This window comes from Peromyscus maniculatus, chromosome 5 (genome assembly GCF_049852395.1).
Source record: "Peromyscus maniculatus bairdii isolate BWxNUB_F1_BW_parent chromosome 5, HU_Pman_BW_mat_3.1, whole genome shotgun sequence".
NCBI classification, from domain to species: Eukaryota; Metazoa; Chordata; class Mammalia; order Rodentia; family Cricetidae; genus Peromyscus; species Peromyscus maniculatus.
In genome coordinates this window covers 106,434,786-106,457,017 of record NC_134856.1, presented here as the reverse complement: position 1 = coordinate 106,457,017, position 22,232 = coordinate 106,434,786, and the positions used below count along the sequence as shown (strand labels likewise).

The 22,232-nt window shown below is 46.7% G+C and overlaps 1 protein-coding gene across 4 annotated transcripts in view; it reads right to left on the bottom strand.

The window, feature by feature from the left end:
- The window catches only part of Kiaa0319 (KIAA0319 ortholog), a 69,057-nt gene that overhangs the window by 1,330 nt on the left and 45,495 nt on the right, over positions 1–22,232 (bottom strand). For 2 of the 4 annotated variants that reach the window (XM_076573075.1, XM_076573078.1), the window contains exons 11-20: positions 20,582–20,705; positions 18,662–18,794; positions 17,023–17,171; positions 15,833–15,984; positions 14,089–14,227; positions 12,962–13,121; positions 8,172–8,314; positions 5,416–5,538; positions 3,114–3,204; positions 1,232–1,323 (exon numbers count right to left, since the gene is read on the bottom strand). In XM_076573075.1, the coding sequence (XP_076429190.1) occupies positions 1,232–1,323; positions 3,114–3,204; positions 5,416–5,538; positions 8,172–8,314; positions 12,962–13,121; positions 14,089–14,227; positions 15,833–15,984; positions 17,023–17,171; positions 18,662–18,794; positions 20,582–20,705 (1,306 nt within the window). The remainder of the gene's footprint in view (positions 1–1,231; positions 1,324–3,113; positions 3,205–5,415; positions 5,539–8,171; positions 8,315–12,961; positions 13,122–14,088; positions 14,228–15,832; positions 15,985–17,022; positions 17,172–18,661; positions 18,795–20,581; positions 20,706–22,232) is intronic. The other 2 variants (XM_076573076.1, XM_076573077.1) reach the window with 1 other exon arrangement.

The window sequence follows — 22,232 nt, the reverse complement described above, 5'->3', positions numbered from 1 at the left end:
ATAGGTGGGCAAGCAGATGAGGAGAATTCTGGGAAGAGAAAGAGCTGAGTCAGGAGTTACCAGCCAGACACAGAAGAAGGAAGATGACAAGGCAGAACTGAGAAAAGGTACCAAGTCATGTGAATAAACATAGATAAGAATTATGGGCTAATTTAAGTGCAAGAGCTAGGCAGTAATAAACCTGAGCTAATGGCCGAGCAGTTATAATTAATATAAGCTTCTGAGTTATTATTTTATAAGCGGGTCATGAGTAGAATGAGAGAACTTCCAAAAGTTGTCCTCTGACCTCCACACACCTGCTGTGGCACGTGTACATCTCTGCCCTGGAATAAATAAATAAGATGTAAGCCGGGCGGTGGTAGCATACACCTTTAATCCCAGCACTAGGGAGGCAGAAGCAGGTGGATCTCTGTGAGTTTAAGGCTAACCTGGTCTACAAAGTGAGTTCCAGGGTAGCTATGACTGTTACACAGAGAAACCCTGTCTCGAAAAAACAAACAAAAATAAACAACAACAACAAAAACCCACAGAAAAAGAAAGAACTAAGTTATCTATAAACCCAGAATTAAGAAAACCCATAGAATCAGCACTGAGCAGCCTCAGAGGGGCAGAAAAAGTACATTAAATAATAGTTAATATGTGAGCATCCAAAGGTTAACTGAAGTGAGTAGAAGGTGTCCTGAGCATAAGGGCCAATACACTTTGAGAAGGCAAATTTCTGTAAACACCCCAGCTGACGGAGCTGATGGGAAATGGTTCTTTTTTTAAAGGCTAGATGTCCTGCTGCTGCATCTCTGGCCATATGTAAAGGGAACAGCTATCTGAGATAAGCCAGGGTGAAAGTGCATGGTGGGTCATATGACCCACCACCCTCTAACCCAGCGTAGAGAAGAACCAGGCACGGGGGACACCTCCATGGAGGAGAAGTCTTGGCCCTGGGGTCACTTGGCAGAGGCTCAGCCTTCAGTAAGTACCTGCAAACCCTCACCCATTACTGTCCCAGAGTACTTGTCAATGTTTCATTAACTTTCTAATAGAGTGCCATTAGCCTGCTCTCAGGCAGCCTGCCCGCCCACAGGGCTGAGGGCCTTTGTCTTTCCTTGCAGACTCCCAGGCTTGCTCTTCCAGCCTGATTGAACTGTTGCTTCCACCTCAGTCTCCATGTCACCCACCTGAATGTTCTGGCCAATGCCTAGATAGGGTGTTCCAAAGTGTCAGGCAATTGTCTTACCGTATTTGGGCCTCAGTTCCATTCTCTCCTGTTCGTCCATATTGTCTAGGATGGTGTACTTGGTTTTCTTCCTTATCTTAGTCCTTTTCCGTCTGAAAGGAACAATGAAGTGATCAATTCAAATGCTCAGAATCGTACCTGGGATCTTTCCCACCTAACTAAAGGGTTCACCTGAAACTCAGGTGCTGGAGTCTCTTCAAGCAATGCTCAACACCTCTATACAGCCCAGGCAGCTTTTCCCCCATGAGTAATGTCTCACTCAGAAAGATGTGGGTGAGCAAGATTCCCCAAATCAGTGCTGACCAAGAATGTTCAGAGAAGGAAACCAGCACCCGGAGGGAGGGGCACACAGAAGAAGTGATAAAACAGTGAAGCCCCGCAGTTATCTTAGAAATAACTCCGTCTTTCATTTTTCCCACAAGATGTAAAAACTGGGCTGATCCTTTGTGTCTCATGCTAAGCTGCAAAGTATGACTCAAAAACACTCATTAAAACCACCCTAAACTCGGGAAGCAGAGACAGACAGATCTCCGTGAGTTTGAGGCCAGCCTGGTCTACGTAGAAAGTTCTAGAACCAGGGCAACATAGTGAGACACTGTCTCAAAACAGACGGACAAACCACGACCCTAAGCATCAGTCAACTTGTTCTGATCAGATCATGTCACTCAGAGCAAGGGCTTCTAACTCTCACTTTAGTGCTTGCTAGATGGAGGCTTTGAGAATATTACTTAAGACTTCTGTGTCCCATGCCCTCCCCTCCAGAAGATTCCCTTTCTCCTGGGGTTGCTGGGAGGGCCAAATACAACAGGACAGTTAGAGCTGTCACTATGAATCAAAACGGCAACTGTTCAGTAGATGTTCAAGGTCAGCACCGTTCACTTCCTGTACACAACCCTGAGATGTAGATGTGTAAAGCCACATTCAGTAGGGGACCCTATCCCACGTGGTTCTGGGGACTCAATGAGTTTGGGCCTCTTTCTCAGGGCTTGGCTCTTCTGCCATACCCACTGCTGGGAATGCAGTCATAAGTAAAACTCAAATACACTAAGGGTGACTTATAGAAGCAGCTATAGTTTTAGAATGCCATTTTAAAAGCCCATCTTTAGACACATAGTGCTTTGTATAGGAAAATGAGCCCACTACTCTCTTCTGAGGTCTAATGATATCTTTCCTCACAAATCTCCTCATCAGGGCTGAACACAGGGTTCTGGGAGGTTTTGACAATGGGGCAGCCCAGGGGCTTCTCAGAAGTCATCTCCTTTGGGGGAAAAAGAAGAAGAAAAATCTAAAACAAAATTGCCTCTCTTCAATTTTAGGTGGACTAAAGGATTCAGACTGATCTAATTGTTGTTTCATATAACCAAGTCTAAAAATCAGACTCACACACTTCTAGAATGTTTTTCTCTGCTGAGATATGTAAAGCCACCTGGACACTGCTCTGGTGAACATGTGAGACAGAGATTACTATTAGATTTGGGAGTGGGGATTTGGCTCAGGGGTTGAGTACCTACCTAGCACGTGCAAGACACTAGGTTCAATACATAGCGCGCGCGCGCACACACACACACACACACACACACACACACACACACACATATATACATATATATATATAATCTGATATAGAATTATAGGTCTTGCTATGCTGGAAGGTGAGGGAACATCAATGAGAAAAAGCTGCCTCCTGCCTCCAGTATTGATCCATTCACTTAGATGCACATGCCTAGAAGTGGAACGTGCCCATGAAGTCCAGTTTGTCTTAAAAACTAGCTGTCAGTTAGTCAGTTAAAGAGTGAGACAAGTCCAAGCAAACAAGCCTGAAGCTGTCCATCACCCCAGCGAAGGGCCTTCTTTTCTCACAATGAATAAGCACATCAGGTACCTCCTGCAGCAGCAGATGCACAACCAAGTTACAGCTCCAGTTAGCACTGTCAGGATCAATGCCAGCGCTGCCACGTAGAACACACTCCACTCTGCAAAAACGAGAAGGCCAGAGGTAGGTGATAAACACATTTGCACAATGGTAAACCGTTTGCTAATTGGCTTTGTTCTGACGACTCACAGTGAGTCTGTCTGAGCAGAGGCCAGTGGTGTGCTGGGACCACTATGTGGACAGGCAACAGAGCCTAGCCAGGCGCCATGCAAATCAGAACAACAGACTAATGGCTGTGTCTATTTGGTTGAGGGACCTCATGAGGTACATAACTCAGGGACCTCAGGCACATCGTTCAGGCTAACTTGAGAACAGGAAATCCAAAGTGAAACAGTGAAGTAACCATGCATCCTACATATAAATATATGAAATATTAAAATGTTCATTGCAGAATCCCAAGAATCATAACCTTTCCCCCTAAGAAGTCTGTATGGTATTTTTTTCTTCTCCTCCTCCTCCTTTTCCTCCCCCCCCCCTCCTCCTCCTCCTCCTCCTCCTCCTCCTCCTCCTCCTCCTCATTCTCCTCCTCCTCCTCTATCTTCTCTTTGAGACAGGCTCTCATGTAATCCAGGCTGGTTTTGAATTCACTACATAGCCAAGGATGGTCTTGAACTCTGACTCTCCTCCTCTACATTCCCAGTGCTGGGATTATTGATGTGCACCCAACACCTGATTTTATGTGGTGCTGGAGAGAGAGATTTGAGTGTGCTAGGCAAGCACTCTGCCTACCAAGCTATGGCCCCAGACCCATGGCATGGTCTTCATTAAGCAAGTCAAGGGTCTGGATGTCTGCCTGTGGCTTGAAGATATCAGGGCCAGAGGTCAATTTGGGAACTACTCCTCATTCCTTCTACATCCTAACCTTAGAAGTAATAACTTAGGGGCAGAAATGCCAGTGGGTGCCCAAGATGGTGTGGTGGCACATGCTTTTAATCCCAGCACTTGGAAAGCAGATGCAGGCAGATCTCTGAGTTTGAAGCCAGGCTGGTCAACATAAGAGTTTCAGGACAGCAAGGACAACATGGAGAGATCCTGTCTCAAAAAAAAAAAAAAAAAATCAAACAAACAAACAAAGCACCAATGGGACAGGGACTCATGCTCAACCTGATTGAATGTCATGCCATCTCCCTAGAATGGTGGCCTGAAGCTGGCTCCTTTCTGATGTTTGTGGAGAGTTAAAGAACACAGCATGGCAGCCAGCTCTTAACAGTTTTTGCCATTTCTGTCCATCTGGATCCCTAGGATGACAAATTTACTCTTAAGAAGAAACTGCCATTAAAATAGAGTTTTCTGGCTGAGTATGGTGACTAAGATATGTAATTCCAACACGCAGAAAGATTAGGTGTTCAAGGTCATCTTCTGCTGTGTAGAGAATTCAGAGTCAGATCAGTCTGTATGAGACCCTGCCTCAAAAAAATCCAAAGTAACTAAATATATATATATATACCTATATATATATATATATAGCATATATAGGTATATATAGATATATATCATATATGGCTATACATATGATATATATAAGATATATAGTTATATAGAGATATATTTGCTTTGTATTTTTGTATTATTTTTATATGCATTTATTATATATAGTTTATATTTTGTTTATGTGTATATATATATATATATATATATATACTACAAGTGTGTGTGTGTGAGAGAGAGAGAGAGCGTGTGTGTGTGTGTGTGTGTGTGTGTGTGTGTGTGTGTGTGTTTGTGTGTGTGTGAGTTTTCCCTCCAAGGAGACTGACTGGCACCAGCCTGGGCTGAGGGGCAAGATTGTGTTTCCTGTGGCTGGTACCTGCTTGGGCTGACTCCTAGCAGTGTGGGCCACATTTCCCATTTTGTATTATCCCAGGAGGGGGTGTGCTATCATAAGGTCCCAACATCCTAAGCCACAGCAGGTACAGTCTTGGGGGAAAGTCTCAGAGCAGTTGCTTCTTAGCACTGCCCGTCACGGAGAGCAGAACTGCCCTGCCAAGTATCTCTCTCTCAGGAGGTTTTGCAGATAAGTCTCAGGAGACGGACTGGGCCAAGGTTTTAATGTACAACCAAGTGAGTTGGTTCACTTGGCTTCGGGTAAGAATGGAGTTGGATGGTTCTGGATGCTAAGCCAGGAAGAGATGAGTGTCTGTGCATGTGCATGTGCACGCACGCGCGCACGCACACACGCACGCACGCACGCATACACACACACACACACACACACACACACACACACACACACACACACACACACTACACTCACCACAGTTGCTCTCGCCATCCCACATATAACGCTGTATGAGGTTCTCCATCCACAGCTGGGAGCAAATGCAGCGTTTTGTGATGGGGTCACAGTGGCCATGACCTGAACACTTGAGAAGGCATCCTGGAAAAGAGGTGCAGAGATAAGGTTACCACGAACAAAAGGAGGGCCCCAATTTTCCACTTCCATAGTAGAAACCCAGAACAAATGGGTGAATTAAAAATCTCTTAAGAAATTTAGCATGGGGTGCATGCCTTTGATCCCTGTATTCAGGAGGCAAAGGCAGGTAGATCTCTGAGTTCAAAGCCAGCCTGGTGTGGTAGTTTGAAAGAAAATGCCCCTCAAAGGGAGTGGCACTATTAGGAGGCATGGCCTTATTGGAGTAGGTGTGATCTTGTTGGAGGAAGTGTGTCCCTGTGGAGGTAGGCTTTAAGATCTTATAGATGCTCAAGCCACAGCCAGTGTCTCAGATCACTTCCTGTTGCCTATGAGTCAATATGTAAGAACTCTCAGCTCCTTCTCCAGTACAATGCCTTCCTGCACACTGTCATAGTCCCAGCTGCCATTCTCCCTGCCATGACAATAACTGACTAAACCTCTGAACTGTAAGTGAGCCACCTCAATTAAATGTTTCCCTTTATAAGAGTTGCCATGAGGCCGGGCGGTGGTGGCGCACGCCTTTAATCCCAGCACTCGGGAGGCAGAGCCAGGTGGATCTCTGTGAGTTCGAGGCCAGCCTGGTCTCCAAAATGAGTTCCAGGAAAGGCACGCAAAGTTACACAGAGAAACCCTGTCTCGAAAAACCAAAAAAAAAAAAAAAAAAAGAGTTGCCATGGTCATGGTGTCTCTTCATAGCAACAGAAATCCTAAGATACCTACAAAGTGAGTCCAGAACAGCCAGGGCTATACAGAGAAGCCCTGTTTTGAGAAAACAAAACGAAACAATCTCTTATGAGCCAAGCATGATAGCATACACCTAAAATCCTAGCACCCAGGAGGCTGAAGCAGGAGGACTGCAGCAGGTTTGAAGCCAGCCTCCGCTACACAGCCATCACCAGGCCATCCAGGACAACATGGAAGACCTGTCTCAACCCTCACCACCACAACAGTAGCAAACACTCTCAACATCGAAGAGCTCATCAGGAAGCAAATTTAGGGAAAAGCCAATCCATCTCATAGGAAGAGCCTTACCATTTACCAAAATAATAACCTCAAAGAGCACGTGCAAAGGGAACATTTGGGAGTTCAGGGCAGTTTGTCTTTACTGTACCATTTAAATCATTCCTACAACTGGACGGCAGTGGTGCATGCCTTTAATCCCAGCACTCAGGAGGCAGAGCGAGCCAGGCAGATCTCTGTGAGTTCGAGGCCAGCCTGGTCTACAGAGCAAGGTCCAGGACAGGCACCAAAACTACACAGAGAAACCCTGTCTTGAAAAAAAAAATCATCCCTACAGTCCAAGGTAGAATTTGTATGATTACAGAACACATCCAGGGAGGAAAACCAGGCAGCCATGAGTGTCTTATGGAAAAGAAATTCTAAAGGATTTGGGGAAATAATAATGGTATGGCCTACAGTTTAAAGACACATTACAAGAGCTATGATGTAACTCAGTGGTAGAGCACTCTGCCTAACGGGTGTAAGACACCAGATTGAGTCCCCAGCAACACACAGATACACACTCACACACACAAGCACACTAAAAAATCAAATCATCTTGATTGCATTATATTTCCTAAAGATGGAGCAACTAGGAAGAGAAACACAGGAATAGTAACAAAAGTTATATTTGGGCCATGGGAATTCTAAACTCTACAAACCGGAGGATTGGTTTCTTCTTCGCCCCTTTCAGGATAGTTCACATTTCTACAATAAATAAATCATTGCCAAGGATCTTAGAAAAACAAAAGATTCTACTTTGAAAAAAATCAAGTTACCAAGTTACTCCGTGTTATGAATGAGAAAGTCAATTACAACTAACACATATCTAAAACAAATTAAATTTGTGCAAACATCGTCATATCCTGGAAACTCATTGAGGTGACTACTCCATTAACATTTGCTCTTGAGATGAGGACGGGGACCATGGAACTACGAATCGGTTTGGTATCTTAAAGGGACAAGCAGAGCTAAGAAATGTAGTGACCACTGGAAGACACGTATAAGCTATCTTAAACTGGCGGGAGAAATTATTGAAACAATGATGTATGACACCACTGTTCTCCGGTTTCTTTCCAAGACAGGAGTAGTTGGCAAATGTGTCACAGAAAACCTACTGGAGAAATAAATGCAGAGTCCCTGGCGGGGAGAAGGGGGAGGGGGGAGGGAGGGGGAGTGAAAGAAAAACACCTGTATAAGATACCATTCTTGTTTCTGGGGCCAAATTCCTGAATTTAAAGGGGAAGGGCTCATAGTTCCACAGTTCAGAGAAGGCATGACCAAGAGATGGGAGGCAGCTGGTCACACTGATCTACAGTCAGGAAGCAGGGGGAGTAGATGGTAGCGGGGTGAATGGCTAGGAAACCCCAAGAGCTTCCCACAGGGGTCCACCTCCTTCAGCAAAGCTCCAATTCCTAAGAGTTCCATAATCTTCCAAACAGTGTTCAAAGATACTGTGGGGCACATTCATTCTGCATTCTACCACAACAGCGTCCATGTTGTGCCTGTAACACTCCAGTAACTGGCAAGTCTGGTTTTCTGTTGTTGTTGTTGTTTTGTTTTGTTTTTTAATTATAGTATTTCCATGGGAGGCATACCTGCTGTGTCTATCCTCAAGACCTTGAAGGGTAAGAAGGTTGCCTTCTCCTTTGAGAGCCGCCTGTGCAGATTCCGGACCACATCAGCAGCTCTGAAAACCTTGAAAGGTGGCCCACTCTGCACATAAAATACAATCACAGTGCTGTAGAAGAGACAATGAGAGGACGGTCACATGACCAGACAGTGGCCGGCACGATGTACCAACTCAGCCATCTGCCCTGCGCAGTCGGGAAGGGAGACCACTACAGCTCTGCAGCTGCTTCATTCACTTAGCATTTTTTTAACGTTCATCCATGCTGTTGCGTGCATCATGATTCATTTTATGGCCAAATAATACTCCATTGTATGTATGTATATCTCTTTGTGTGTGTATAAATAATTTGTATAATTTGTTTGTAGTTGGGTGTACATGTGGAGGTCAAAGGTCAACTTTGGATGTCATTCCTTAGAAGCCATCCAACTTGTTTGTTCCACTTTACATCTGCACCAGCAACACACAGTGCTCCAAACAGTTGCCACGATTATAGCCATCCCATAGGCAGGCAATGAAACAGACTTGTTTTGTTTTAAGGTTTATTTATTATGTATACAGTGTTCTGCCTACATGCCACAAGAGGGCATCAGATCAAATTACAGATGGCTGTGAGCCACCATGTGGTTGCTGGGAATTCAACTCAGGTCCTCTGGAAGAGCAGTCAGTGCTCTTAACCTCTGAGCCATCTCTCCAGCCTGTGAACAGGTTTTAAAAGAGGTGTGTGTGTGTCTGTCTGTCTGTCTGTGTCTATGTACACCTAGGCACACAGGTACATGTGCTGTGGTACACACATGAGGAGATCAGAGGACAACTTATGAGAGTTGTTCTCTCCGTCCACCATGTGAGCCCTGATGACTGCACTCAGGTCTTCTGGCTTGGCAGCAGGAAGGCCCACCTTGCTAAGCCATCTTCCAGCCTTATGAGTGGTTTTACGTGGCAGTTCCTTAAACACCTTTTCATGTGCTGACCGGCACACCTACCTCTTCTGTAGAGAAATACCAACTGAGACCTGTGTGAGTTTCCCAGGACTACTGCCAACAAGTCTACAGTTTAGTCACTGAAAACAACAGCAATCTCCTGTCTCTAGGTTCTGGACAGCCAAAGCCTCAAATCAAAGTGTTGGCAGGATCATGCTCTCTGGTACTCCGGACAGGTATGTTCCAGACCTTTCTCTCGGCTTCCCTGGCATTTCTTTTATTGAGCTTTGTAGATGCATCATTACCACCTGTGCCTCTTTATGACCTGGCGCTCTATTCATGTGCCTCCCTGTACGTCTCTCACCCATGTGTGAGCGTGTGCAGGTGTGTGTTCGCAGGTGTGTGTTCGCAGGTGTGCAATACATGTTGAGGCCAGAGATGATCTCAGCACCAGCTTAAATACTCTCTTGTCCTTAGTCCCCTCTGCCTAACGAATTAGTCTGTTAGCTTTAAATTCAATTTCACTCAAGTTTTTAGGGCATGGGCAGAATTAAACAGGATTCTTAGTAAAATATCACTCGAATGGGCCCTACCCCAGGTCCTGATAGAGTCCTTGTTTTCTACTGAGACCTCAACAGTCAGGCATCTGTCTGTCCACTGTCCACACTTCTTTCAGCATTCTTGTCTCCTAAGTTTTACTTACAGCCTTCTAGAGCTTTTCTACCCCAAACTTCCAAATTGTTCCAAATTTCTACATATTCCTTCCAAAAACAAGTTCCAAACGCCTGTGAACCACATGGTCAGGTTTATCACAGCATTGACCCTACTCCTGGTACCGATTTTCTGTCTAGGTTCCTTTTCCTATTGCCATGGCAAAGGGAGAATGGGTTTGTTTGAGCTTATGGCTTGAGGAACCTGGTAGCAAGAAGGCAGCTGGTCATGCTGCACCCACAGTCAGAAAGCAGAAAATGATGAACACTTACGTTCAGTTCATTTTTTCCTTTTTATACAGGCCAGGATCCTCTGCCCAGGGAATGGTGCTACCCATAGTGCATGGCTCTTCCCATCTCAATAAACCTAATCAAAACAATCTTTCAACAGGCACATCCAGAGGGTCGTCACCTAGCTGATTTTTTAGATCAAATTGACAAGTGAGATTAACAGTCACAGCTTGTAATAGCTCAGTGTCTGGTACAAACTCTTTCCAATAGTCCTGGCTGAGGCTACGCCTACAGGAGCCAAAGAAATCAAATGTTACATTTGCATAGATGTCTCAAGGCATCTGTGGAGAGTTTAAGATGGCTAGTGGAATGTAAGAATAGTCCAGACAACTGTCTGACTGACCGCCCTTTAGCCCAAGACAGCCAAGGCAGGAAGAGAGAGTTCAACAGCTTCCAAATAGGGAGTCAGATGGTCCCACCCCTCACATTTTTATTTAGAGAAAGCTGAGCACCAGGAAGAGTGCATATAGCAAGGATTTCAGAATTTATCATTAAATTAATTAAATGTTAACATCATGGTTTTAACAGTGTTTAACACCTGCTCAGTGCCCCAGAGAAGGGTGAGTCCCCCTTACCTGTCTAAACCCAAAAGTGTTTTCATCATAAAAGGATTGTGGACTTTGTCAAAAATCTCTCTCCATAATTGCTGACATGACTACATGGGTCATTCTTTTATTTTTAAGATTTTATTTTTATTTTTAATTATATGGATATGTGATCTCTCTCTCTCTTTCTCTGTGTGTCTCTGTGTGTGTGTGTGTGTGTGTGTGTGTGTGTGTGTGTGTGTGTGTGTGTGTACACATGAATGCAAGTTCCCATGGAGACCAGAAGAGGCCTTTGGCTCCCCTAACCTGGAATTATAAGAGGCTGTAAGCTGCCCACTATGGGCAGTGGGACACACTGGTCCCCTGGAAGGGTAGTCTATATTCTTTTTTTTTTTTTTTTTTTTTTTTGGTTTTTTTGAGACAGGGTTTCTCGGTGTAGCTTTGCGCCTTTCCTGGGACTCACTTGGTAGCCCAGGCTGGCCTCGAACTCACAAAGATCCGCCTGCCTCTGCCTCCCGAGTGCTGGGATTAAAGGCGTGCGCCACCACCGGCCGGCGGTAGTCTATATTCTTAATTGCTGAGCAATCTCAATAGTGGAACCCTTATTCGATAGGCCCTAGGTCCCATCTGCAGCACTATAATTAGTTAATTAGAATATGTTTTCATTAGTCACTTTTCTAAATAAATTTCAGTTCTCTGGAAAACTAATCCAGACTGACGAACCAACAATAGCCACAAAATGCACTTCCTGGAAATGGTGGGTTTTAATCATCCCATTCTTTCTATTCTCCTGCCCTGTGCTGGCGCTGGTTTGGAAAGCTTTAAAAATAAAATTTAATTAAATACAGGAAATTTGGGAGAACGAAAGGCTGAGTAAAACCCTTAAAGACAGTGACTGGTACTGACAGTCTCTTCACACAGAGTGTCTGCACAAGACACCTTCCTCACAAGCCCAGGCTATCTGCAGGCCCTGCAGAAACAGCAGAGCAAAGCCTCATCTCCGTTGAAGTTCCCCAACTCTTTCATTCTGAACACTCTCAGTCCACCAACCTTTACCAGGACCCGAGGGAGGGGCCTAGAATGACTTGTTCTTACTCTTCTCTTTAAAGATAACAACAGAAGAATATGAATGTGATTTAAAAAATAATAATAGACAAGAAAGCAAACAAGGAGAAAGATGACCTGGGAGAGAGCAGAGGAGGCCTGCAGCAAATCTGACTCCCGAGTGAGGCCCAGCACTGGGTAAGTACTCATCTCTGACTCCCGAGTGAGGCCCAGCACAGGGTAAGTACTCATGTCTGACTCCCGAGTGAGGCCCAGCACGGGGTAAGTACTCATGTCTGACTCCCGAGTGGGGCCCAGCACTGGGTAAGTACTCATCTCTGACTCCCAAGTGGGGCCCAGTGCTGGGTAAGTACTCATGTCTGACTCCCGAGTGAGGCCCAGCACGGGGTAAGTACTCATGTCTGACTCCCAAGTGGGGCCCAGCGCTGGGTAAGTACTCATGTCTGACTCCCGAGTGGGGCCCAGCACGGGGTAAGTACTCATGTCTGACTCCCGAGTGGGGCCCAGCACGGGGTAGGTATAATGAGCATGGTAAAAAGTGCCTTTTAGACATCTGAAAATAGCTTAGTCAGGAACCCCACTATACCCAGGGCTGCACCAGAACCCAGTGACAGCATTCACTCAAGATAACCCCATGACACCCACTGGACGGGAGATAAGCAGAGACCAAGAGCAATGCTGCACACTGGAGAGACACCACCTTGATCTGCCCTGGGACAGGAGAGTCTCCCACAGGATCCTGACCCTCAAGTCATCAGAGGCTTCTGTTAGAGACTGGACCCGACCTCTAGCTAAGATACATCACATAGATGAGCAGCCTTGGGGAGACAGGCTTAGGAATGTAGTTAGGAACTTAGAGTGTGAACCTTGTGTGATGACCCTCAACATAATAAAATGTAACTTTTGTTACACCAACTATGCGTATCTACCTTCTTGCTTAAGACAGTAGTTATTGCTGGGCGGTGGTGGCACATGCCTTTTAATCCCAGCACTTGGGAGGCAGAGCCAGGTGGATCTCTGTGAGTTTGAGGCCAGCCTAGTCCAGCCTGGTCTACAAAGTGAGATCCAGGACAGGCACCAAAACTACTACATGGAGAAACCCTGTCTCGAAAAACAAAAAACAAAAAACAAACAAACAAACAAACAAACAAAAAGACAGTAGCTATCATAGCTGACCGCATCATAGCTGACCTCTGAGTACCGGGGGCTGAGCATGCAGCTCCATACCTGACATCCGTGTGGGCCTGGATCTTGAGCACCTTCACGTCTGAGTCTAGCACATTCAGAAGCATAGCCAGCTGCCTCACTAGGGTTTCCTTCTGCTGCTCGGTCAGCTGCTCGACACTAACCTGCAGGATCAGCTCCACCAGGCCATCCTTCTTGGGGTCTGAGGAGAGAGAAGACACAGGATTTTCACCACGAGATCACAGGCTTGGTAAGGCAAGGAGCAGGGTCTGTAGAAGGGTTCAAAGCCAGACTGGGCACGTGGCTCAGGAGAGGGGTGCTGGCCCGGTACCCACAGATTGTGGGTTCCATGGCCAGCACAGCAAAAGTAGGTCAAAATAAACAAATACAAGTGTAAAAGAACCCTTGTCTGTCTTTTATAGCTAGTTTTAGGACTGAGATCATTCTAAAACAGCAGAGAGGTGAGTGTGGTAGCACACACCTACAATACCAGCACTTGGGGCTCTGGGGGCAAGAGGATCAGGCGTTCAAAGTCATCCTTACTGCACAGTGAGTTTGAGGCCAACCAGGGACACATGAAACCCTGCCTTAAAAAGAGAGCTGAGCTGGGCGATGGTGGTGCACATCTTTAATCCCAGCACTGGGAGGCAGAGACAGGCGGATCTCTGTGATTTTGAGGTCAGCCTGGTCTATAGAGCGAGATCCAGGACAGGCACCAAAACTACACAGAGAAAGTCTGTCTCAAAAAAACCAGAGGGGAGAGAGAGAGAGAGAGAGAGAGAGAGAGAGAGAGAGAGAGAGAGAGAGAGAGAGATGGGGGGCGTAAGGAGGGTGACCACTGCAGAAACCACTCTGGAGTATTTTTCCAATTTTATTCCACCTCGTTATCTAGTAGTTTTTCTCTCAAAAGATAATCAACTATACCCGTGGGCTACATGGAAACTCTGGCACCTCGCACACTTCCTGCTCAGGGGGCACTACCCAGTCCAGTTTACACTCAGCAGCATCACTATGCCCAGCTCACCAAGGCTGCCCTCCCTCAGCCTGACCACGTTTACTTCATGTTAAATCAGGAAAGCAAAATCTTCCTGCCAGAGGGTGGGACCCGCCAAGGGCAGAAGCTAGACACAGAGGACCTCCCGCCCCGGTGACCTGGGCTCCGTACACACCTGGTAGCACCTCCACCGTGGCTGTGTCCGAGTCTGAGGCCCCCTGACTGTCAGTGACCAGCAGGTGAAAAGTGTAGATTCCTTCCACCAGATTGGCGAGCTGCAGAGCCACCCTGCTGTCAGAGCCTCCGATGACATCCTGAGGAGGGAACCACAGGACAGCTGTCAGGCTTGTACCCAGTCTCTGAACCTCTTCAGAGCTCAGAGCTCTGAGTTCTTGTTTTCAGGTGTGTAGGACTTATATGGCTGGGGGAGCGGGAAGGAGGAGTGGGGTGGGGGGGGGAGGGGAAGGAGGAAGGTTTTGAATCTTCAGCTCCTCTTTATGTGGAACTCCAGTGGGGACAAGGACCAAACAAGATGAGGTAAACAACTTTCCAGGCCAAATGATTAATTAACAGAGGGCGAGAGCTTAGGTTGAAAGCTTCAGGACAAAGCATGGAGTTTTATGGTCTTATTGTTTAATATAGTTTTATAATGCTCTCACCGCATGTCCCCTCACAGCATATCATATCCACCTTCTCAAGTGACCCCAGAGCCTTGGTAAACAGATGACTCATTCTACAGGCCCATAGCTCCAAAGAGTGGGTGAGAAATCTTCTGGAATCTTTTGTCTGTACTTTTTGACCAGAATGGATGGCAATGAAAAATTAGGAATCTGAACTGAGAAACACTGAAATGCATTTAGAAGCTAATCTACTATCTAGCTAGATAGAATTCATTCTAGAAGTACATTAGAATGTACAAGGCATTTTCAGTTCCTTCCCTGTGACCGCACCTTTGTATATCCACAAGAGTGCTTCTGTAGATCTCAAGTCCTTAGCAATGGAGAAAAGGGAGATGTACGGAAATTTACAGTCTAAGCGGCAAAGTGATCCGACGGCTTCCAATGGCTAAAAATCTGGGTCTGTTTGGTGTGAGACTGAGTTCTTTGGCCTTGGCCAAGTCATGTTCCATCTCTATATTTTACTCTCTGCCCCTGTGAAGTGCAAAATGGAAATCCCCATGCATCTGATATACCTGATACATGGAGGAAGAAAGCTCAAATAGGAAGCTGAGGAGGAGAAGGGCCCCACTGGAAAGCTTGGCTTCCATGTCCCTCATGGTACCCAACCTTCTGATACTGTAACACGATGTTGTCATCTACAAATGTATTGGGCTCAATCCATAGCTGTTCTAGGACACAAGAGCCTGAGCACCATGGGTGGGACACACCTGCGTGGTTTGCTATCCTAAAATCAGATCAGGAAAAGGACTTTGCTTAAACCTAATGACAGCCTAGTGTCTCCAGCTCTCAGAATATTCAAACCCAGAGGCCCATGAATCTAACCAGGGAGATGGCATGGTAAGAGAGAAGTCACATGTTCAAGTCCTAGTCTGCAACTAAGTTCTAAGTTAGAATTTAGAAGGAGGTAATTAGAGTTGAATGAGGTTATAGGGGTGGGGCCTCACCCCCAGGATTGGTGTGCTTATAAAAGAAACATGAGAGCAGTTCCCCCACCTCTTTCCTCCTTTCTCACACTGCCACATGAAGACATAGCAAGTAGTTGGCTACCCAGGATACAGAAAGAGATCCCTCACCAAAGGTAAACAGATTGGCACCCTGGTCCTGGTTTTCCAGCCTCTAGAGTTATGAGGAAAAACTGTTCTGTAGTTTAGGCCACCCTGTCTTTTGTCACAGCAGACCACACTGACTCATCTGGATGCAGTGTACATGACTGAGGGGTAGCCCCCTTCCAGTACTCACGCCAGCAGCTGGACTCTGCCCATCCCGGATCCACAGATAGGACACAATCCCTTGGTCATCAGTAGACCTTGAACCATCCAAAGTAATGGAATTATTGGGAAGTATAAGAACATGTCTGCCACCAGCCTGGGCTCTGGGAGGACTATTATTTTCTAAGTCAGACACAGCAAAAACAAAAGGAAAGAAGTTGATTTAAGACACTATCAATGGCATGGTGTAAACCACCCACAACTGCTCCATCTTATAGCCAAGGTTGTTTTAGATAACCCAAAGCATTATTTTCTGTCTCAAATACCTGTAAGACAAGATATACATACAGATACTGAGCAGCTCTTGGTCCAATGGGAAGACAGACAAAAGCAAGTAATTTTACTGAGAATTTTACAATCCAAACTAGTACAGAAGGCTAGGCATATACAGTGGTAAAGTGCCTGCCTAGCATGCCTGAAGCCCTTAGTCCAATCCTGTCAGCAAATAAAGCCAGGTGTGGTGCTGCACACTTGTAATCCCAGCAGGCAAGAGGATGAGGAGTCCAAAAACTTGTCTATAAAAAACAGGGGGGGGGGTGTATATGGGCCAACTAGAGGGCTTAGTGGGTAACAAGCTTGTCACCAAGGCTAATGGACCCAAATGGTAACCAGAGAGAACTGATTCCCTGAAAATTGTCCTCTGACCTACACACACACACACACACACACACACACACACACACACACACTCACACTCACACACGCTCACACTGTGGCAAGCACACTCCCCTCCCACACATACACAATAAATAAAAACATAATAAAAAATTTTTAAACTGCTCCTTTAAAAAACAAAGCATAAAACTTGAACATATTTCTGCTCTTGGGTTTCCAAGAAAGAAGAAAGCTAAGCACTGGCCAGAACTGGATCTTTCATGGCCAGGGTCACAGGAGAGTGAACTGCTTTGCAAACAAGAGGAAACACTATTTCCCTGCAGAGACTGTAGGCTCATGTCCTCCTGCTCTGCACACTCCCTGAAGCCCGACAGGACTTAAGGGAAGTCAGTTGTCAGGGAGAAGGTTGGCCCGCCCCGAGCAGAGCTCCGTCAGCTGTGAACTCACGAGCAAACACCACTATTGCTGGGTGATCACGGACTGGCCTGGGGACCCGGGAGGCTGGAAGGCAGGGCAGGCTCAGGTCCTGTCGCCAGGTCCACTCACCCTTCTTCACAGCCACGGCGAGGGTGGATGTGCTGCTCAGCCCCTGCTGGTCTCTCACGGTTAGACGGAAGTGATAGGTACCCACCTGCAGCCCGCTGACCGTGGCTATGGCTTTGTCCACATTCTCCATCTCCACTGCACTGGGACCTCTGTAAAACGGGGATGGTGAGGACAAAAGGTGGGCATGAGATCTGTGCCCCGGCAAATGCTTCTACTCCTGGCTGTAGTGACCTTCTATCTGCTCTTCTACAGAATTCTAAGATAACTCTTTATGCACACACGTTCTCTAGCTTGGCATGAGGGTCAAAGCTAAAGTCTGTTTTCAAAAAAAGATGTACTAGGTTTTTGAAAAGGGCTTTTATTCTTTTTTTCTTTTTTAATTAAGATGCCATTGAACTGATCTCTCTAGAAAATGGAACTTTAGAAACTGCTCATTTTTCTTTCATTTTTTTTAAGATAGGGTCTCACTATGTAGTCCAGGTTAGTCTTGAATTCATGATGAGCTTTCTGCTTCAGCCTGCTAAGTGCTGAGATTACAGGTGTGCACTACCATACCCAACCACCCATTTCTACCCGTCCCCCTACCCCCCCCCCCCCCCCGGAGCTGAGGACCGAACCCAGGGCCTTGAGCTTGCTAGGCAAGCGCTCTACCACTGAGCTAAATCCCCAACCCTGCCCATTTCTTCTTTGAATGAAACTCTGTTAGTCCTCATCTAGCTTTGGGGCATGCATGGAAGAGGAAGGCACAAGCCAGATGATCTGCCATGGGAGAGAGGAATTATGTTTAGTCGTTAAGACCTAGACTTGGTTGTCAGACAGAGGCAGTTTGTGTCTCCATGCAGCCTCTTCCAGTCTAGGCAGCCTAAACTACTCGGCCTTGCTGGTTTCTTCAAGCCTAAGTTTTTCACCTTGAAAATGGGGATGAGCCAGCCAGTGTGGTGGCACACGCCTTCAATCCCAGCACTTGGGAGCTGGGGATAGTCAGAGGCAAATGGATCTCTGTGAGTTGAGGGCCAGCCTGGTCTATGTAGAGAGTTCTAGACCAGTCAGGACTACAAAGTAAAACCCTCAAAATAAACAAACAAACAAAAAAATGGGAAGGATGCAGTTCCTTCTTCAAAAGCCTTGTGGTATATTGAGACCCAGTAGGTAAAACAGAAAATGTTATAATGTGAATTTCACCTTGAACTTGCACATCTGTCCTATGAAATCAATGGGCTGGTTAAGTGTAGACCACACATGGCTTTCCCTACATCTCTTTTGCCAGGAAGCTCACCCCATACCACGCCAGCCCTGTCCACCTGTTCTGAGTTCCACTTCCCTCCACTGCCAACTGGTGACCATCTCTCCCAAAACACTATCCTCTTTTTGTTTGCTTGTTTGCTTGAAATGAGGGTCTTGCTATGTAGCTTAGGCTAGCCTTGAACTCAAGAGTTTCCTGCCTCAGCCTCCCAAGTGCAAGGATTACAAGCATGTAGTGCCATGCCTATAATACATATTTTTATCAATAAGGCCTAGTTACTCTTTGCTTAAATCTTGACTCCTCAACAAGCTCGGGCTGCAGTTTAACACGGTCCTCCAGGGAAGGGATGCGGTCACTCAGCAGTGACCCGGCCTCAGAGCTGGGTGGATACACTACCTGATGTGCTCCCAGTGGTAGCAGACGATGCCGTGGTCATCACTGCTCCCGCTCCCGTCCAGTGTAGCGCTCTGCACCGGGAAGAACAGCTCCTTATCGGGGCCTGCCACAGCCACCGGAGCCTGGTTGTTCTCTAGAATTACAGACGTTAAAGAGGGGAAAAGGAGAGAAGAGAGAAGGGAAGCAAAAAGGAAGGGGGAAGAGAAGAAGGAAGGAGAGGAGGAAAGGATGGAAAGAAGGGAGGAGGTGAGGAAGGGGAGGGAAGAAGAAGGGAGGAGGGGAGGAAGGGAAGGGAAGAAGAAGGGAGGAGGGGAGGAAGGGAAGGGAATGAAAGAAGAAGGAAGGAGAGGAGGTGAGAGGGAGGAAAGGAATTAAGGAGGAAGTAAACAAGGGCAAGAGGGAAGGAAGAGTGCAGGGAGGAGAAGGAAGAGGGACAGAAATCAGGGTGCACAGCTTGCTCTCTTCTGTCTGCAGCCCCGCTGTCTAGCACAGTGCCCACTACATAGCACATGTTGACAACATTTCACTTGTGGGCTGGAGAGACCTGGGTTCAATTCCCCTGGACCCACATGGTGGCTCTCAACTGTCTGTGACTCCAGTTCTGATGCCTCCTTCTGGCCTTCACAGACATCCATGCAAGCCAAACACCCATGCAGATAAAAATAAATATTTTAAAAAAGGAAAATGTCTCAGCTGAATGTTGGAAGAAAGAAAAAGAAGTAAAATATTGCTCATGGTGTTATTTTTATGAATAGCTACTATTTCTGCTTCCAAAAAAAAAAAAAAGGCCACATAATGCAAGCCAAGAGTCACACATCAGAATATAGTGTCTTTCCCCTCTGTCCTCCTCAATATGCACAGTGGCTTCCTAATTTCCTAAGGACAAACATCCACAAAGCTCCGCCCCTCTGTGGGACATCTCATCCCAGTCCTGGTCTCCAACAGGCCTAGTCCCGTCTCTTTTTTTCTCCAGTCATACCATTATTTTTAGTTCTTCAATGTACCCAGGCCCCTTTCGTCCTGTGACTTCTGGGAGTCTGGGCCCCTCTTCCTAAACACCTTCCTTCTTGCCCTCCACTCCCCATCCTTCTCCTCCTGATCACCTGTCATGAATTTGTCAATGGGACGCCAGTGAAAGCTATTTCTGGAGCCAAGTGCTCTGTGGGTGCTCTTTATGTGGGTGCCCTTCCTCACTGAGGAGAGCGCCTGAATAACTTCATGTCACTTCACGTGCACTTGCCACAGCCCTGGAAGAGCACAGGCCAGGCCCATCTTCTTTAAGTCCATATCCCTAGGGTCTGGTTGGGAGCACCTTTTACATCTTAGCTGAATCAGCTAGTGAAAATTCAATCAGTTGCCTTTCAGCTGAGACTTCCCATCATCAGGCTACCAGGCGATGGATGTGGAGACAGTGAGCCTTTTCTAGAGAAGTTTTCAAACCAAGACCATCATAAGCAAGGTCTGGCTGGCTACCTATGAGTCTCCCGAAAGCTACAGGTAGCCGAGCCCTGGGTTTTTATAAGACCAGAAAGTGAGTGGAGCCTGGGTCACCACCCAAGTGTCTGCTGCGTCTGGGTATCAGGCCACACAGTCAACCAGTCTCCCCAAAACACCCTGGAGCTTTCTCCAGCTGAGTATGACAGGCCCAGGAGTTACCAGATGACCAATCAGAGACACACTTGGTGCTGACAGGGACTCTCATTTTGTCTTTGGTACTATGGTTTAGAGGCAAGTGACAAGATTCAGAACATCAAAGGAAACTTGGTTGTCCATGCCCCATCAGCTCTCGCATCTCTGACTTCCTGCCAGCTCAGGAACCTCAGGATGTGACCACCAAGTTAGACACATCTGAAGCTCAAGAGTCTGGCTATCGCTTCTGCTTTCATCTCTGGGATCAAATCTCATTCGTATCTCACCTACCAGCCTGGACAATCACGGCGACCAGAGCAGCGGATTGCTGTCCTGCGGAATCCGTCACCATCAACTGAAATGTGTACTCTCCTTCCCGCAGCTCAGACAAGTGGAGGTATGGGGTCTGTGCTCCCTACACAATAGCAAATGTAGAAAAGGAAACAAGAGGAAGACTGTCCTTAGAGAAGTCCCAGGAAACAGTGTGCCATGACAGATGCTGCTGGGTTCACTGAATGCAGAGATCCTGCTCGAAAACAAACCGGATGCAGTGGTGCAGGCCTAACACACCAGCTTCTTGGTGTCCCAATTAGATTTTTTTTTCAACTTGACACAAGCCAGGGTCATCTGGGAAGAAAAAACTTCAGTTGAGAAAATGCCTCTATCAGACTGGCCTGTAGGCAAGCCTGGGGGAGCATTTTCTGGATTAATGACAGATTTTGGAGAACCCAGTCCGTTGTGGGTAGTGCCACCCCTAGGCAGGTGGTTCTGGGTTGTATGGGGAAGCAGGCTGAGCAAGCCATAAGGAGCAAGCTAGTAAGCAGCGCACCTCCACGGCCTCTGCTTCAGTGTCTGCCTCCGGGTTTCTGCCCTGATTTCCCTTGATAATGGATTACCAGCTGCGAGGTGAAATAAACTTCACCTCCCCCATGTTACCTTTAGTCATGGTCTTTATCACAGCCACAGAAGCAAACAAAGACTCTTGGGAAGCTGAAGCAAGAAGGTGGCAAGTTCAAGACCTGCCAGGGACAGAGGAAGTTCAAGGCCGATCTGCACAACTTAGGAAGACCCTAGCTCAACTTGAAAAATATGAAAGGGGAAAGGGCTAGCACTCAGGGCTGGAGAGCTCGCCTAGTACATGTGAGGTGCTAGGCGGTGCATGCAGAAGTTAAAAGAAGGAAGGAAGAAGCAGGGTGTGGTGGCACACGCCTTTAATCCCAGCACTGGGGAGGCAGAGGCAGGCGGATCTCTGTGAGTTTGGAGCCAGCCTGGTCTGCGTAGCAAGCTCCAGACCAGCCAGGACTACACAGTGAGACCCTGTCTCAAAAAAGGGGGAGGGGAGGAAAAACGGGGAGAGGAGGAGGGAAGGAGAAAATAAAAACGGGTGTGAACCCGAGACAATGTAATTCTGAGTCTGTTGTGTGTCCTCACAGCATTGAAGGAATGCCAATTAATAAAGTCCCTGGAACTCAGTATAGCAGCGTTGGAACAGGGTCCGAGAATGGAGGTGTAAGGAGATTTCTGAGTGCTTGTGAAAAATCTCCAAGTAGCCAAGACAAGAGTGACCTCAGTTTCTTCAAAAACATGAAATTGTTCTTGGATTACGCTTTCGTGCCCCGCCCCCCAGGAGTAGTGGATAGGAGTTTACTTCAGAATGTTCATTACAACCGGCTATTCTTATTTGTTTATATGCCTATGTGGATAAACATGCTTTTGCCATGAGCAGCTTGCTCGCCAGCTGCGGCTTGCCCTGTGACTGGACACTTGACTCATGTCACTCCTGTTAACCCTTGGAATATAAATTGTCTGATGTTCTGAATAAAGTTGGCTATTGATGAGACTTTAGTCCGCCTTGCTTATAGGCTCCATTCTCCCAGGTCCCCCCACTTCTAGAGTGGTAAACACAGCAGTATCTGCTACAGTGTTTCAGTAAGTGGGGCAT